The 18,504-nt window shown below is 42.5% G+C and overlaps 1 protein-coding gene across 1 annotated transcript in view; it reads right to left on the reverse strand.

Annotated features, from left to right (window-relative positions):
* pcsk2 (proprotein convertase subtilisin/kexin type 2) overlaps positions 1-18,504 on the reverse strand; it is a 115,707-nt gene that overhangs the window by 70,008 nt on the left and 27,195 nt on the right. The window contains exons 3-4 of the mRNA XM_061934969.1: positions 7,386-7,499; positions 6,910-7,018 (exon numbers count right to left, since the gene is read on the reverse strand). Of these exons, the coding sequence (XP_061790953.1) occupies positions 6,910-7,018; positions 7,386-7,499 (223 nt within the window). The remainder of the gene's footprint in view (positions 1-6,909; positions 7,019-7,385; positions 7,500-18,504) is intronic.

The following is an 18,504-nucleotide window of genomic DNA, read 5'->3' on the forward strand; positions in this document are numbered from 1 at the left end:
AATATGAACATTGCTGTATGTATACTTTTGACCCAGCATATTTGCTCACATGTTCAGTAGACCCATAATAAATTCATAAAAGAACCAAACTTCATGAATGTTTTCTTTGTGACCAACAAGTATGTGCTCCAATCACTCTATCACAAAAAAAAATAAGAGTTGTAGAAATGATTGGAAACTCAAGACAGCCATGACATGATGTTCTTTACAAGTGTACGCAAACTTTTGATCGCGACTGTAAGTGTAAAAAAAAAAAATAAACCCAACAACATTATGATTTGTACATTTTCAGAATGTCCTTGATCTGTTTTCAAACAAAGAAAACAATCTGAAGTTGTCTTTATTTTTAAGTTATCGTGCCATGATTTTACCAGTTCGGCCCATTTGGGAGTATATTTTTCCCATCTTAAAATGAGTTTGACACCCCTGGTATAAACCAATGTATATCAAGTCAAAACACTTTGAGTAGCATAAGGAAGTATGTCAACATTTTAACTTGTACTGTAAATATGAAACATAGTTTATCTTCAATTTCGAATCTTTAAAATTCAAAATTCAACCGAAAAAAAGAAGACAAAAAGTAGCTCATTCGAATCTTTTTGAAAAAATAAAAAATAATAATTTATGGAACATCATTAGCAATTTTTCCTGATTAAGATTAATTTTAGAATGTTGATGACATGTTTTGAATAGGTTAAAATCCAATCTGCACTTTGTTAGAATATATAACAAATTGGACCAAGCTATATTTCTAACAAAGACAAATCATTATTTCTTCTAGATTTTCCAGAACAAAAATTTTAAAAGAAATTCAAAAGACTTTGAAATAAGATTTAAATTTGATTCTTCAGATTTTCTAGATTTGCCAGAATATTTTTTTTGAATTTTAATCCTAACAAGTTTGAAGAAATATTTCACAAATATTATTCGTCGAAAAAACAGAAGCTAAAATGAAGAATTAAATTAAAATGTATTTATTATTCTTTACAATAAAAAAAAACTAAAAAAAACTTGAACATTGATTTAAATTGTCAGGAAAAAAGAGAAAGGAATTTAAAAGGTAACAAGGTATATGTGTTTAAAAATCCTAAAATCATTTTTAAGGTTGTATTTTTTTCTCTAAAATTGTCTTTCTGAAACAAATTGGACCAAGCTATATTTCTAACAAAGACAAATCATTGTTTCTTCTAGATTTTCCAGAACATAAATTTAAAAAAAAAATTAAAAAGACTTTGAAATAAGATTTAAATTTGATTCTGCAGATTTAATAGATTTGGCAGAATTTTTTTTTTTAATTTTAATCATAATAAGTTTGAAGAAATATTTCACAAATATTATTCGTCGAAAAAACAGAAGCTAAAATGAAGAATTAAATTAAAATGTATTTATTATTCTTTACAATAAAAAAAATAAAACTACTTGAACATTGATTTAAATTGTCAGGGAAGAAGAGGAAGGAATTTAGAAGGTAAAAAAGTATGTGTTTAAAAATCCTAAAATAATTTTTAAGGTTGTATTTTTTCTCTAAAATTGTCTTTCTGAAACAAATTGGACCAAGCTATATTTCTAACAAAGACAAATCATTATTTCTTCTAGAATTTCCAGAACAAAAATTTTAAAAGAAATTCAAAAGACTTTGAAATAAGACTTAAATTTGATTCTGCAGATTTTCTAGATTTGCCAGAATAATTTTTTTGAATTTTAATCATATTAAGTTTATTTCACAAATATTCATCGTCGAAAAAACAGAAGCTAAAATGAAGAATTAAATTAAAATGTATTAATTTTATTATTATATCTTATATATTATATTTTATTATTATATATATATTTATTTTATTCTTTACAATAAAAAAATTTTTTAAAGTGTCATGACTTGGTCCTGGGGTTTAGTTTTTCTCGAAGGCAACGGAAAGTTGGCTCGGGCGAGACGGGAATGCAGGTACATTTTTTATTTAAACATTGGCATGGACAAAAAGGAGCAGCGCGAACGATGGACATGAAAAAATAGCAACAAGGGTCTTAAGGGTGTGTGGAGAGTGTGCAGAAGCATAAATGTGGAGATGTCACCAGAAAGACAAACTGAAAAACAATGAACTTAAATACTACAGACATGATTAACGAAAACAGGTGCGTGACTCAAAACGTGAAACAGGTGCGTGACGTGACAGGTGAAAACTAATGGGTTGCTATGGTGACAAACAAGAGTGCACAATGAGTCCAAACGTGGAACAGGTGAAACTAATGGGTAATCATGGAAACAAGACAAGGGAGTAAAAAGCCAGAAACTAAAGAGTCCAATAACTAAACAAAACATGACTAAGACAAAACATGATTGCACAGACATGACAGAAAGAAGAGGAAGGAATTTAAAAGGTAAAAAGGTATATGTGTTTAAAAATCCTAAAATCATTTTAAAGGTTGTATTTTTTCTTTAAAATTGTCTTTATGAAAGTTATAAGAAGCAAAGTAAAAAAAAAAAATGCATTTATTTAAACAAGTGAAGACCAAATCTTTAAAATATTTTCTTGGATTTTCAAATTCTATTTCAGTTTTGTCTCTCTTAGAATTAAAAATGTCGAGCAAAGCGAGAACAGCTTGCTAGTAAATAAATACAATTAAATAAATAGAGGCAGCTCACTGGTAAGTGCTGCTATTTGAGCTATTTTTAGAACAGGCCAGCGGGCGACTCCTCATCTGGTCCTTACGGGTGACCCTTGTTTAAAGGTACTTTTGGGTTCATTGAGGTTAGCTAATTTTACTTGTTTTGGAAAGTCTTGACAAGCCGAATTTTCTTGTTCTATCAGCAGATAATTTTGCTTAGTTCAAATAAAATACCCCCAATTTTTGTACTTTTGTTGTTGTTTTTGAACACTGACTTTTTGCAGTGAAGGCAGTGCCTTCAAAGGCCTACTGAAATGTGATTTTCTTATTTAAACGGGGATAGCAGGTCCATTCTATGTGTCATACTTGATCATTTCGCGATATTGCCATATTTTTGCTGAAAGGATTTAGTAGAGAACATCGACGATAAAGTTTGCTGATAAAAAAGCCTTGCCTGTACCGGAAGTAGCAGACGATATGCGCGTGACGTCACAGGTTGTGGAGCTCCTCACATCTGCACATTGTTTACAATCATGGCCACCAGCAGCGAGAGCGATTCGGACCGAGAAAGCGACGATTTCCCCATTAATTTGAGCGAGGATGAAAGATTTGTGGATGAGGAAAGTGAGAGTGAAGGACTAGAGGGCAGTGGGAGCGATTCAGATAGGGAAGATGGGACCTGATATTCAGCTGGGAATGACTAAAACAGTAAATAAACACAAGACATATATATACTCTATGAGCCACAACACAACCAGGCTTATATTTAATATGCCACAAATTAATCCCGCATAACAAACATCCATATAACCCACCAATACAACTCAAACACCTGCACAACACACTCAATCCCACAGCCCAAAGTACCGTTCACCTCCCCAAAGTTCATACAGCACGTATATTTCCCCAAAGTCCCCAAAGTTACATACGTGACATGCACATAGCGGCACGCACGTACGGGCAAGCGATCAAATGTTTGGAAGCCGCAGCTGCATGCGTACTCACGGTACCACGTCTGCGCATCCAACTCAAAGTCCTCCTGCTAAGAGTCTCTGTTGTCCCAGTTCTCCACAGGCCAATGGTAAAGCTTGACTGTCATCTTCCGGGAATGTAAACAACGAAACACCGGCCGTGTTTGTGTTGCTGCAGTCGGTCGCAATACACCGCTTCCCACCTACAGCTTTCTTCTTTGCTGTCTCCATTGTTCATTGAACAAATTGCAAAAGATGTCCAGAATACTGTGGAATTTTGCGATGAAAACAGACGACTTAATAGCTGGCCACCATGCTGTCCCAAAATGTCCTCTACAATCCGTGACGTCGCGCGCTGACGTTATCATACCGAGACGTTTTCAGCAGGATATTCCGCGCGAAATTTAAAAATTGCACTTTAGTAAGCTAACCCGGCCGTATTGGCATGTGTTGCAATGTTTAGATTTCATCATTGATATATAAACTATCAGACTGCGTGGTCGGTAGTAGTGGGTTTCAGTAGGCCTTTAAGGCACGCCTCCAATATTGTTGTCCGGGTGGAAATCGGGGACAAAAATTTGGGATAATGGTTGCATTTACAGGCTGAATTTAAGGCTCTGTAGCTTGGTTCCTATCTACCATCCCCAGCATGCCCACAACACTCGTAACTTAGATTTGATATCAGGGAAACATCGTTTACTGGATTGCACCGCTCGAAGTGTTGTATGCAGGGGACCAAAGATTTGGAACCGGCTTAATGAGAGCCTCAAGATGCTGTATCCATTCTCCAACTTCAAAAAGAAACTAAAAACTTATCTATTAACCACCTATATTTAATGCCTCATGTGGGGTAGACTACTGTTGGGTTTTGCATGGTTGAATGAATGTATGTATTGTCGGAGGCAGATATTTACATGTATCCGAATTTAAGTTGTACTTCTTCCATTTCTTTGTCATATTTGTAAAACAGCTCGTCTTTTCCACTTCTTCTCTTGATGCTCTGTCAGCAAGCAAACTCTGTGTGTTAACCTTGAGTTCTTTGGAATGTATTATGGCTAGGGAGACGTTGTGCTTTTGTTATGGCTAGGGAGGTGGAAGGGAAGAGAGGTTTTTGGCGTTGGGAAGGGAGACCATTTTGGGTGTGCGGGATAGAAGGTTCTAGGGTTAGACTGGTCTCAATCTAAAATGTATATTGTCAAAGCTTTGAGAATATATAAAACAAAATACCTATTCTGTCTCTGGTGGTTTTTCAACTCAGCTTTAAGTGTCGGAAAGAACTTGGGAGCGAATTGTGACTTGAATTCCCTGGGAGGAACAACTGGTCCAAAACGCAACAGTATGTATGCGTATGCTTGCTTTAGTACTATTATCTTGTGTTAATCATATAGCGTTGTTTTTTGTTTTGTTTTTTGTTGTTGTACTTGCTACCATGTTCCATCATTTCATGTATATACAATCCTCTGGACCCCCCTGTCAAAAGCTTCTTCTAGCTTATTTGGGGGACCTTTTCACGTACCAACATCTTTAAATGATGATATTTCAACTACTATTGTATTTGTTATATGGTATTGTGAATAAAACTTGAAACTTGAAACTTGAAACTTGCCCCGGGAGATTTTCGGGAGGGGCACTGAAATTCGGGAGTCTCCCGGGGGAAAATCGGGAGGGTTGGCAAGTATGGTTCTATCAGGCCAGTCAAGTTCATCCACACCAGACTCTGTCATCCATGTCTTTTATGGACCTTGGTGCACAGTCATGTTGGAAGAGGAAGGGGCCCCGCTCCAAACTGTCCCCACAAGCTTGGGAGCATGGAATTGTCCAAAATATTTTTTAGGTGCTTGATTTGATACATTTTGAATTGAATATTGAAGGGGAACCGGAGGGTGTGCTCTAACTATCGTGGGATCACACTCCTCAGCCTTCCCGGTAAGTTCTATTCAGGTGTACTGGAGAGGAGGCTACGCCGGATAGTCGAACCTCGGATTCAGGAGGAACAGAGTGGTTTTCGTCCTGGTCGTGGAACTGTGGACCAGCTCTATACTCTCGGCAGGGTCCTTGAGGGTGCATGGGAGTTTGCCCAACCAGTCTACATGTGTTTTGTGGACTTGGAGAAGGCATTCGACCGTGTCCCTCGGGAAGTCCTGTGGGGAGTGCTCAGAGAGTATGGGGTATCGGACTGTCTGATTGTGGCAGTCCGCTCCCTGTATGCTCAGTGCCAGAGCTTGGTCCGCATTGCCGGCAGTAAGTCGGACACGTTTCCAGTGAGGGTTGGACTCCGCCAGGGCTGCCCTTTGTCACCGATTCTGTTCTGAACTTTTATGGACACAATTTCTAGGCGCAGTCAAGGCGTTGAGGGGATCCGGTTTGGTGGCTGCAGGATTAGGTCTCTGCTTTTTGCAGATGATGTGGTCCTGATGGCTTCATCTGGCCAGGATATTCAGCTCTCACTAGATCGGTTCGCAGCCGAGTGTGAAGCGACTGGGATGAGAATCAGCACCTCCAAGTCCGAGTCCATGGTTCTCGCCCGGAAAAGGGTGGAGTGCCATCTCCGGGTTGGGGAGGAGATCTTGCCCCAAGTGGAGGAGTTCAAGTACCTCGGAGTCTTGTTCACGAGTGAGGGAAGAGTGGATCGTGAGATCGACAGGCGGATCGGTGCGGCGTCTTTAGTAATGCGGACGCTGTATCGATCCGTTGTGGTGAAGAAGGAGCTGAGCCGGAAGGCAAAGCTCTCAATTTACCGGTCGATCTACGTTCCCATCCTCACCTATGGTCATGAGCTTTGGGTTATGACCGAAAGGACAAGATCACGGGTACAAGCGGCCGAAATGAGTTCCCTCCGCCGGGTGGAGGGGCTCTCCCTTAGAGATAGGGTGAGAAGCTCTGCCATCCGGGGGGAGCTCAAAGTAAAGCCGCTGCTCCTCCACATCGAGAGGAGCCAGATGAGGTGGTTCGGGCATATGGTCAGGATGCCACCCGAACGCCTCCCTAGGGAGGTGTTTAGGGCACGTCCGACCGGTAGGAGGCCGCGGGGAAGACCCAGGACACGTTGGGAAGACTATGTCTCCCGGCTGGCCTGGGAACGCCTCGGGGTCCCACAGGAAGAGCTGGACGAAGTGGCTGGGGAGAGGGAAGTCTGGGCTTCCCTGCTTAGGCTGCTGCCCCCGCGACCCGACCTCGGATAAGCGGAAGAAGATGGATGGATGGATGGATGGATGATTTGATACACCTGTGGTGATTAGGATACCTGATTCTGATCATTTGAATACTTTTGGCAACATAGTGCATGTCACATTTGTGTTTTTTTTTTAAGTCAAATAGATGAAATAATACACACCATCATCCATTATGGCAATGGTGACCCCATGACCGGTGTAGCCCAGTTGCCACGCTTCAGCCACATTAAGATCCAGCCCGGGCGTGCCGTCCGCCTGGCCCGTGTTTATCTGATGACGTAAAATATGCATCAACACCCGTGACTCACATGGGCACAGGTACAGAAAGAAAGCACAACAACATGGAGGATGTGTGTGTGTGGGTATTGAAGTTAATGTGGGAGATAAGGGTGTATCTCTGCATCCGGCCGACTGACGCAGCGAGATGCATAAATGTCACGGCTGCCAGTCAGGCTTAAACGAGAGGGGCGCAGTGGAGTCGGGCTGCAGACAGAATATTGGCAGGGATAATTTGAGTGTGACGAACAACATTGATTCTGGAAGTAGCGGGGGAATGTGTCTCCTTGTGATGATGGACCGGGGGAACTGTGCAGAAAAAAAAAAAAAAAGAAATAAGGTCAGGCGTGCGGTGACTCACCAGATACCACTGTTTGGTGAACAGCGGGTCGCTGATGTTGACGTCCATGTCGTTTAAACTTCTGTAGCCTCGCTTCTGACGGTCGAAACCCTCCTGCTCCAGAATGCTCTTCACCTGGGAGAGAGAAGACTGTTGAAGGTTTGGGAAACTTACATCATGTGTTGCCTTCATTATAACACTTATATAAGACTTTTAAAGTCATTTTGATAGTAGGCTAATATTGCTAATATAGACACTTACATCATGTGTTGCCTTCATTATAACACTTATATGAGGATTTTAAAGTCATTTTGATAGTAGGCTAATATAGACACTTACATCATGTGTTGCCTTCATTATAACACTTATATAAGACTTTTAAAGTAATTTTGATAGTAGGCTAATATAGCTAATATAGACACTTACATCATGTGTTGTCTTCTTTATAACACTTATACAACACTTTTAAAGTCATTTTGATAGTAGGCTAAAATAGCTAATATAGACACTTACATCATGTGTTGCCTTCATTATAACACATATATGAGGCTTTTAAAGTCATTTTGATAGTAGGCTAATATAGATGCTCACATCATGTGTTGCCTTCATTATAACACTTATATAAGACTTTTAAAGTAATTTTGATAGTAGGCTAATATAGACACTTACATCATGTGTTGTCTTCATTATAACACTTATATAAAACTTTTAATGTCATTTTGATAGTAGGCTAATATAGACACTTACATCATGTGTTGTCTTCATTATAACACTTATATAAGACTTTTAATGTCATTTTGATAGTAGGCTAATATAGACACTTGCATCATGTGTTGTCTTCATTACAACACTTATATAAGACGTTCAATGTCATTTTGATAGTAGGCTAATATAGACACTTACATCATGTGTTGTCTTCATTATAACACTTATTCCATCCATCCATCCATCTTCTTCCGCTTATCCGAGGTCGGGTCGCGGGGGCAGCAGCCTAAGCAGGGAAGCCCAGACTTTCCTCTCCCCAGCCACTTCGTCCAGCTCCTCCCGGGGGATCCCGAGGCGTTCCCAGGCCAGCCGGGAGACGTAGTCTTCCCAACGTGTCCTGGGTCTTCCCCGTGGCCTCCTACCGGTCGGACGTGCCCGAAACACCTCCCGAGGGAGGCGTTCGGGTGGCATCCTGACCAGATGCCCGAACCACCTCATCTGGCTCCTCTCGATATGGAGGAGCAGCGGCTTTACTTTGAGCTCCCCCCGGATGACAGGGCTTCTCACCCTATCTCTAAGGGAGAGCCCCGCCACCCGGCGGAGGAAACTCATTTCGGCCGCTTGTACCCGTGATCTTGTCCTTTCGGTCATAACCCAAAGCTCATGACCATAGGTGAGGATGGGAACGTAGATCGACCGGTAAATCGAGAGCTTTGCCTTCTGGCTCAGCTCCTTCTTCACCACAACGGATCGATACAGCGTCCGCATTACTGAAGACGCCGCACCGATCCGCCTGTCGATCTCACAATCCACTCTTCCCTCTCTCGTGAACAAGACTCCGAGGTACTTGAACTCCTCCACTTGGGGCAAGATCTCCTCGCCAACCCGGAGATGGCACTCCACCCTTTTCCGGGCGAGAACCATGGACTCGGATTTGGAGGTGCTGATTCCCAACCCAGTCGCTTCACACTCGGCTGCGAACCGATCCAGTGAGAGCTGAAGATCTTGGCCAGATGAAGCCATCAGGACCACATCATCTGCAAAAAGCAGAGACCTAATCCTGCAGCCACCAAACCAGATACCCTCAACGCCCTGACTGCGCCTAGAAATTCTGTCCATAAAGGTTATGAACAGAATCGGTGACAAAGGGCAGCCCTGGCGGAGTCCAACCCTCACTGGAAACGTGTCCGACTTACTGCCGGCAATGCGGACCAAGCTCTGACACCGATTATACAGGGAGCGAACCGCCACAATAAGACAGTCCGTTACCCCATACTCTCTGAGCACTCCCCACAGGACTTCCCGGGGTACACGGTCGAATGCCTTCTCCAAGTCCACAAAGCACATGTAGACTGGTTGGGCAAACTCCCATGCACCCTCAAGGACCCTGCCGAGAGTATAGAGCTGGTCCACAGTTCCACGACCAGGACGAAAACCACACTGTTCCTCCTGAATCCGAGGTTTGACTATCCGGCGTAGCCTCCTCTCCAGTACACCTGAATAGACCTTACCGGGAAGGCTGAGGAGTGTGATCCCACGATAGTTAGAACACACCCTCCGGTTCCCCTTCTTAAAGAGAGGAACCACCACCCCGGTCTGCCAATCCAGAGGTACCGCCCCCGATGTCCACGCGATGTTGCAGAGTCTTGTCAACCAAGACAGCCCCACAACATCCAGAGCCTTAAGGAACTCCGGGCGGATCTCATCCACCCCCGGGGCCTTGCCACCGAGGAGCTTTTTAACTACCTCGGCAACCTCAGCCCCAGAAATAGGAGAGCCCACCACAGATTCCCCAGGCCCTGCTTCCTCATAGGAAGACGTGCTGGTAGGATTGAGGAGGTCTTCGAAATATTCTCTCCACCGATCCACAACATCCACAGTCGAGGTCAACAGAGCACCATCCCCACCATACACGGTGTTGACACTGCACTGCTTCCCCTTCCTGAGGCGGCGGATGGTGGTCCAGAATTGCTTCGAAGCCGTCCGGAAGTCTTTTTCCATGGCCTCACCGAACTCATCCCATGTCCGAGTTTTTGCCTCTGCGACCGCTGAAGCCGCACACCGCTTGGCCTGTCTGTACCTGTCTGCTGCGTCAGGAGTCCCATGAGCCAAAAGAACCCGATAGGACTCCTTCTTCAGCTTGATGGCATCCCTCACCGCCGGTGTCCACCAACGGGTTCTAGGATTACCGCCACGACAGGCACCAACTACCTTGCGGCCACAGCTCCAATCAGCCGCCTCGACAATAGAGGTGCGGAACATGGTCCACTCGGACTCAATGTCCAGCGCCTCCCTCGGGACATGTTCAAAGTTCTTCCGGAGGTGGGAATTGAAACTCTCTCTGACAGGAGACTCTGCCAGGCGTTCCCAGCAAACCCTCACAATGCGTTTGGGCCTGCCAGGTCTGTCCGGCATCCTCCCCCACCATCGCAGCCAAATCACCACCAGGTGGTGATCGGTAGAAAGCTCCGCCCCTCTCTTCACCCGGGTGTCCAAAACATGAGACCGCAAATCCGATGACACAACTACAAAGTCGATCATGGAACTGCGGCCTAGGGTGTCCTGGTGCCAAGTGCACATATGGACACCCTTATGTTTGAACATGGTGTTTGTTATTGACAATCTGTGACGAGCACAAAAGTCCAATAACAAAACACCACTCGGGTTCAGATCCGGGCGGCCATTCTTCCCAATCACGCCTCTCCAGGTTTCACTGTCGTTGCCAACATGAGCGTTGAAGTCCCCCAGTAGAACGAGGGAATCACCCGGGGGAGCACTCTCCAGTACTCCCTCGAGTGAATCCAAAAAGGGTGGGTAATCTGAACTGCCGTTGGGCACGTAAGCGCAAACAACAGTCAGGACCCGTCCCCCCACCCGAAGGCGGAGGGAGGCTACCCTCTCGTCCACCGGGTTGAACTCCAACGTGCAGGCTTTGAACCGAGGTGAAACAAGAATTGCCACCCCAGCCCGTCGCCTCTCATTGCCGGCAACGCCAGAGTGGAAGAGAGTCCATCCCCTGTCAAGAGAACTGGTTCCAGAGCCCTTGCTGTGCGTCGAAGTGAGTCCGACTATATCTAGCCGGAACTTCTCCACCTCACGCACTAGCTCAGGCTCCTTTCCCCCCAGCGAGGTGACGTTCCACGTCCCAAGAGCTAGCTTATGTAGCCGAGGATCGGACCGCCAAGTGCCCTGCCCTCGGCTGCCGCCCAGCTCACATTGCACCCGACCTCTATGGCCCCTGCTATGGGTGGTGAGCCCATTGGAGGGGGGACCCACGTTGCCTCTTCGGGCTGTGCCCGGCCGGGCCCCATGGGGACAGGCCCGGCCACCAGGCGCTCGCCATCGTGCCACACCTCCGGGCCTGGCTCCAGAGGAGGGCCCCGGTGACCCGCGTCCGGGCGAGGGAAATCTGGGTTCCTTGTTCGTGTTCTTCATAGAGGTCTTCGAGCTGCTCTTTGTCTGATCCCTCACCTAGGACCAGTTTGCCTTGGGAGACCCTACCAGGGGGCATAGAAGCCCCCGGACAACATAGCTCCTAGGATCATTGGGACACGCAAACTCCTCTACCACGTTAAGGTGGCAGCTCAGAGAGGAGTATAACACTTATATGAGGCTTTTAAAGTCATTTTGATAGTAGGCTAATGTAGACACTTACATCATGTGTTGTCTTCATTACAACACTTATATAAGGCTTTTAAAGTCATTTTGATAGTAGGCTAATATAGACGCTTACATGATGTGTTGCCTTCAATATAACACTTATATTTAAATTTTTTGCGTCTCCAGACAGATTTTTTTATGTTTTATTTTTGGTCCAATATGGCTCCTTTAAACATTGTGGATCGCCGAGTCCTGGTCCAGTGCAACCCAGGCAGCATTGTTGCTGTGTTTACTGCTTTTGACAGATAAGCCAGTATAGAGCGCCACTCAAGATAGCCTTTTAAAATGTCCTAAACCCATTCATCTTTTTACGGCGTACTCTGAGCAATCAGGAAGTGCACACCAGGCTGCGGTCAATCATCGCAATCAGACACATCTTTCCAAATGACAGCCCCCCCCAAACCCCCCAGCACACATTAAGGCTAAATCCAAAATGTTTCCACTCCTTTCACACTTTAAAATCCACCTCATCTTGGCGCAAATCAAAAAAAATGTGGATTTCCAAGTAATGCATTTTGTAAAACACAGTGCTTCTGCAACAGCGCAGGAGGGTAAGTGCGGCACATTTGATGGCAGATATATATAAAAGGAGACACCGGCAAAAGAAGGAAGTGGGTCATTGTGGTCCGCTAATAGAATCCTAGACCGACTCCAGGGAAAATGACAGAATCAATCACTCGCCAAGCCTCTCAAACAAATCTCTGATGCAGCAGTCGCCTATAAAGGAGAAACCATTGCTGCATTTTAACTAACTTTAACAGTTCCTTGCTCAACTTAGACCGGGAGTCAGCAACCCGCAGCTCCTTAGCGCCGCCCTAGTGGCTCCCTGGACCTTTTTGATTGATTGATTGAGACTTGTATTAGTAGATTGCACAGTACAGTACATATCCCATTAAGGGTGTAACGGTACACAAAAATGTAGGTTCGGTACGTACCTCGGTGTAGAGGTCACGGTTCGGTTCATTTTCGGTACAGTAAGAAAACAACTAAATATACATCCATCCATTTTCTACCGTCCATCCATCCATCCATCCATCCATCTTCTTCCGCTTATCCGAGGTCGGGTCGCGGGGGCAGCAGCCTAAGCAGGGAAGCCCAGACTTCCCTCTCCCCAGCCACTTCGTCCAGCTCCTCCCGGGGGATCCCGAGGCGTTCCCAGGCCAGCCGGGTGACATAGTCTTCCCAACATGTCCTGGGTCTTCCCCGTGGCCTCCTACCGGTCGGACGTGCCCGAAACACCTCCCTAGGGAGGCGTTCGGGTGGCATCCTGACCAGATGCCCGAACCACCTCATCTGGCTCCTCTCGATGTGGAGGAGCAGCGGCTTTACTTTGAGCTCCCCCCGGATGACGGAGCTTCTCACCCTATCTCTAAGGGAGAGCCCCGCCACCCGGCGGAGGAAACTCATTTCGGCCGCTTGTACCCGTGATCTTGTCCTTTCGACCCAAAGCTCATGACCATAGGTGAGGATGGGAACGTAGATCGACCGGTAAATCGAGAGCTTTGCTTTCCGGCTCAGCTCCTTCTTCACCACAACGGATCGATACAGCGTCCGCATTACTGAAGACGCCGCACCAATCCGCCTGTCGATCTCACGATCCACTCTTCCCTCACTCGTGAACAAGACTCCGAGGTTCTTGAACTCCTCCACTTGGGGCAAGATCTCCTCCCCAACCCGGAGATGGCACTCCACCCTTTTCCGAGCGAGAACCATGGACTCGGACTTGGAGGTGCTGATTCCCATCCCAGTCACTTCACACTCGGCTGCGAACTGATCCAGTGAGAGCTGAAGATCTTGGCCAGATGAAGCCATCAGGACCACATCATCTGCAAAAAGCAGAGACCTAATCCTGCAGCCACCAAACCAGATCCCCTCAACGCCTTGACTGCGCCTAGAAATTCTGTCCATAAAGGTTACGAACAGAATCGGTGACAAAGGGCAGCCCTGGCGGAGTCCAACCCTCACTGGAAACGGGTCCGGCTTACTGCCGGCAATGCGAACCAAGGTCTGACACTGATTATACAGGGAGCGAACCGCCACAATAAGACAGTCCGTTACCCCATACTCTCTGAGCACTCCCCACAGGACTTCCCGGGGTACACGGTCGAATGCCTTCTCCAAGTCCACAAAGCACATGTAGACTGGTTGGGCAAACTCCCATGCACCCTCAAGGACCCTGCCGAGAGTATAGAGCTGGTCCACAGTTCCACGACCAGGACGAAAACCACACTGTTCCTCCTGAATCCGAGGTTCGACTATCCGGCATAGCCTCCTCTCCAGTACACCCGAATAGACCTTACCAGGAAGGCTGAGGAGTGTTGGAACACACCCTCCGGTTCCCCTTCTTAAAGAGAGGAACCACCACCCCGGTCTGCCAATCCAGAGGTACCGCCCCCAATGTCCACGCGATGTTGCAGAGTCTTGTCAACCAAGACAGCCCCACAACATCCAGAGCCCTAAGGAACTCCGGGCGGATCTCATCCACCCCCGGGGCCTTGCCACCGAGGAGCTTTTTAACTACCTCAGCAACCTCAGCCCCAGAAATAGGAGAGCCCACCACAGATTCCCCAGGCCCTGCTTCCTCATAGGAAGACGTGCCGGTAGGATTGAGGAGGTCTTCGAAGTATTCCCTCCACCGATCCACAACATCCGCAGTCGAGGTCAGCAGAACACCATCCCCACCATACACGGTGTTGACATTGCACTGCTTCCCCTTTCTGAGGCGGCGGATGGTGGTCCAGAATTGCTTCGAAGCCGTCCGGAAGTCGTTTTCCATGGCTTCCCCGAACTCCTCCCATGTCAGAGTTTTTGCCTCCGCGACCGCTGAAGCCGCACATCGCTTGGCCTGTCGGTACCTGTCTGCTGCCTCCGGAGTCCATTTTCTACCGCTTGTCCTTTTCAGCATTTTTTGGCTATTTATTTACCAAATTTGTAAACAATGGCTTTATCCTTTTAACGTTGGGAACACTATAATAATTCTGCCCAAAAATAGAAATAGCTGTGTGTGTGATGGACGTGAGCCACCACTAGGGTGATCAGTGCAACAGCAGGCAGTCATGAATGCTAAGCATAACAATAACATACATATACACACACTGGGTCTATTGCCAGGGTTAATGTGGTCAACATATATCATATAAAAACTAAATAAAATAAGGCTCAGAATTGGTTTCTGAACAAAACCTTTCTACATATAAAGTGCTTTTTTGAATGATTGATTGAGACTAGAGATGTCCGATAATGCTTTAAAATGTAATGTCGGAAATTATCGGTATCGGGTTTTTTTATCCGTATCGTTTTTTTGTTGTTGTTTTTTTGTTGTTTTTTATTAAATCAACATAAAAAAACACAAGATACACTTACAATTAGTGCACCAACCCAAAAAACCTCCCTCCCCCATTTACACTCATTCACACAAAAGGGTTGTTTCTTTCTGTTATTAATATTCTGGTTCCTACAATATATATCAATATATATCAATACAGTCTGCAAGGGATACAGTCCGTAAGCACACATGATTCCACTAATAGTACTAACCTTTAACACTTAATTTTACTCATTTTCTTTAATTACTAGTTTATATGTAACTGTTTTTATATTGTTTTACTTTCTTTTTTATTCAAGAAATGTTTATTTATTTATTTATCTTATTTTATTTTAATTTTTTATTTTTTAATTACGTTATCTTCACCATACCTGGTTGTCCAAATTAGGCATAATAATGTGTTAATTCCACAACTGTATATATCGGTTGATATCGGTATCGGTTGATATTGGTATCGGTAATTAAGAGTTGGACAATATCGGAATATCGGATATCAGCAAAAAGTCATCCCTAATTGAGACTTTTATTAGTAGATTGCACAGTACAGTACATATTCCGCACAATTGACCACTAAATGGTAACACCCCAATAAGTTTTTCAACTTGTTAACATTAAACTGCCTCAAGTTGTTGCTCAGATTAAATAAAATGACACAACTTTTCTTCTACATATAAAAAGTAGGGATGTCCGATAATGGCCTTTTTTGCCGATATCCGATATTCCGATATTGTCCAACTCTTAATTACCGATACCGACATCAACCGATACCGATATATACAGTCGTGGAATTAACACATTATTATGCCTAATTTGGACAACCAGGTATGGTGAAGATAAGGTACTTTTTAAAAATATTAATAAAATAAAATAAGATAAATAAATTAAAAACATTTTATATAGCTGTGCTCATTATAACACTTATATAAGACTTTTAAAGTCATGTTGATAGTAGACTAATATAACTAATATAGACACTTATATCATGTTTGTCTTCATTATAACACTTATATAAGACTTTTAAAGTAATTTTGATAGTAGGCAAATATAACTAATATAGACACTAACATCATGCGTTGCCTTCATTACAACACTTATATAAGACTTTTAAAGTCATTTTGATAGTAGTCTAATACAATTAATATAGACACTTACATCATGTGTTGCCTTCGTCATAACACTTATATAAGCTTTTAAAGTCATTTTGATAGTAGGCTAATATAGCTAATATAGACACTTACATCATGTGTTGCCTTCATTATAACACTCATATAAGACTTTTAAAGTAATTTTGATAGTAGGCTAATATAGTTAAAATAGACACTTACATCATGTGTTGCCTTCATTATAACACTTGTATAAGGCTTTTAAAGTCATTTTGATAGTAGGCTAATATAACTAATATAGACACTTACATCATGTGTTGCCTTCATTACAACACGTATATAATACTTTTAAAGTCATTTTGATAGTAGGCTAATATAGACACTTACATCATGTGTTGCCTTAATTATAACACTTATATAAGACTTTTAAAGTCATTTTGATAGTAGGCTAAACAACTAATATAGACACTTACATCATGTGTTGCCTTCGTCATAACACTTATATAAGCTTTTAAAGTCATTTTGATAGTAGGCTAACATAGCAAATATAGACACTTACATCATGCGTTGTCTTCATTACAACACTTATATAAGACTTTTAAAGTAATTTTGATAGTAGGCTAATATAGCTAATATAGACACTTACGTCATGTGTTGCCGTCATTATAACACTTACATAAGACTTTTAAAGTCATTTTGATAGTAGGCTAATATAGCTAATATAGACACTTACATCATGTGTTGCCTTCGTTATAACACTTATATAAGACTTTTAAAGTCATTTTGATAGTAGTCTAATACAACTAATATAGACACTTACATCATGTGTTGCCTTCGTCATAACACTTATATAAGACTTTTAAAGTAATTTTGATAGTAGGCTAATATAGCTAAAATAGACACTTACATCATGTGTTGCCTTCATTACAACACTTATATAAGACTTTTAAAGTCATTTTGATAGTAGGCTAATATAGCTAATATAGACACTTACATCATGTGTTGCCTTCATTATAACACTTCTATAAGACTTTTAAAGTCATTTTGATAGTAGGCTAATATAGCTAATATAGACACTTACATCATGTGTTGCCTTCGTTATAACACTTCTATAAGACTTTTAAAGTCATTTTGATAGTAGGCTAACATAGCAAATATAGACACTTACATCATGCGTTGTCTTCATTACAACACTTATATAAGACTTTTAAAGTAATTTTGATAGTAGGCTAATATAGCTAATATAGACACTTACGTCATGTGTTGCCGTCATTATAACACTTACATAAGACTTTTAAAGTCATTTTGATAGTAGGCTAATATAGCTAATATAGACACTTACATCATGTGTTGCCTTCGTTATAACACTTATATAAGACTTTTAAAGTCATTTTGATAGTAGTCTAATACAACTAATATAGACACTTACATCATGTGTTGCCTTCGTCATAACACTTATATAAGCTTTTAAAGTCATTTTGATAGTAGGCTAATATAGCTAATATAGACACTTACATCATGTGTTGCCTTCATTACAACACTTATATAAGACTTTTAAAGTCATTTTGAGAGTAGGCAAATATAACTAATATAGACACTTACATCATGCGTTGCCTTCATTACAACACTTATATAAGACTTTTAAAGTCATTTTGATAGTAGGCTAATATAGACACTTACATCATGTGTTGCCTTAATTATAACACTTATATAAGACTTTTAAAGTCATTTTGATAGTAGGCTAAACAACTAATATAGACACTTACATCATGTGTTGCCTTCGTCATAACACTTATATAAGCTTTTAAAGTAATTTTGATAGTAGGCTAATATAGCTAATATAGACACTTACATCATGTGTTGTCTTCATTACAACACTTATATAAGACTTTTAAAGTCATTTTGATAGTAGGCTAATATAGCTAATATAGACACTTACATTATGTGTTGCCTTCATTATAACACTTATATAAGACTTTTAAAGTCATTTTGATAGTAGGCTAACATAGCAAATATAGACACTTACATCATGCGTTGTCTTCATTACAACACTATATAAGACTTTTAAAGTAATTTTGATAGTAGGCTAATATAGACACTTACGTCATGTGTTGCCGTCATTATAACACTTACATAAGACTTTTAAAGTCATTTTGATAGTAGGCTAATATAGCTAATATAGACACTTACATCATGTGTTGCCTTCATTACAACACTTATATAAGACTTTTAAAGTAATTTTGATAGTAGGCTAATATAGCTAAAAAAGACACTTACATCATGTGTTGCCTTCATTACAACACTTATATAAGACTTTTAAAGTAATTTTTATAGTAGGCAAATATAA

This window comes from Nerophis lumbriciformis, linkage group LG02, assembly GCF_033978685.3.
Source record: "Nerophis lumbriciformis linkage group LG02, RoL_Nlum_v2.1, whole genome shotgun sequence".
NCBI lineage: Eukaryota > Metazoa > Chordata > Actinopteri > Syngnathiformes > Syngnathidae > Nerophis > Nerophis lumbriciformis.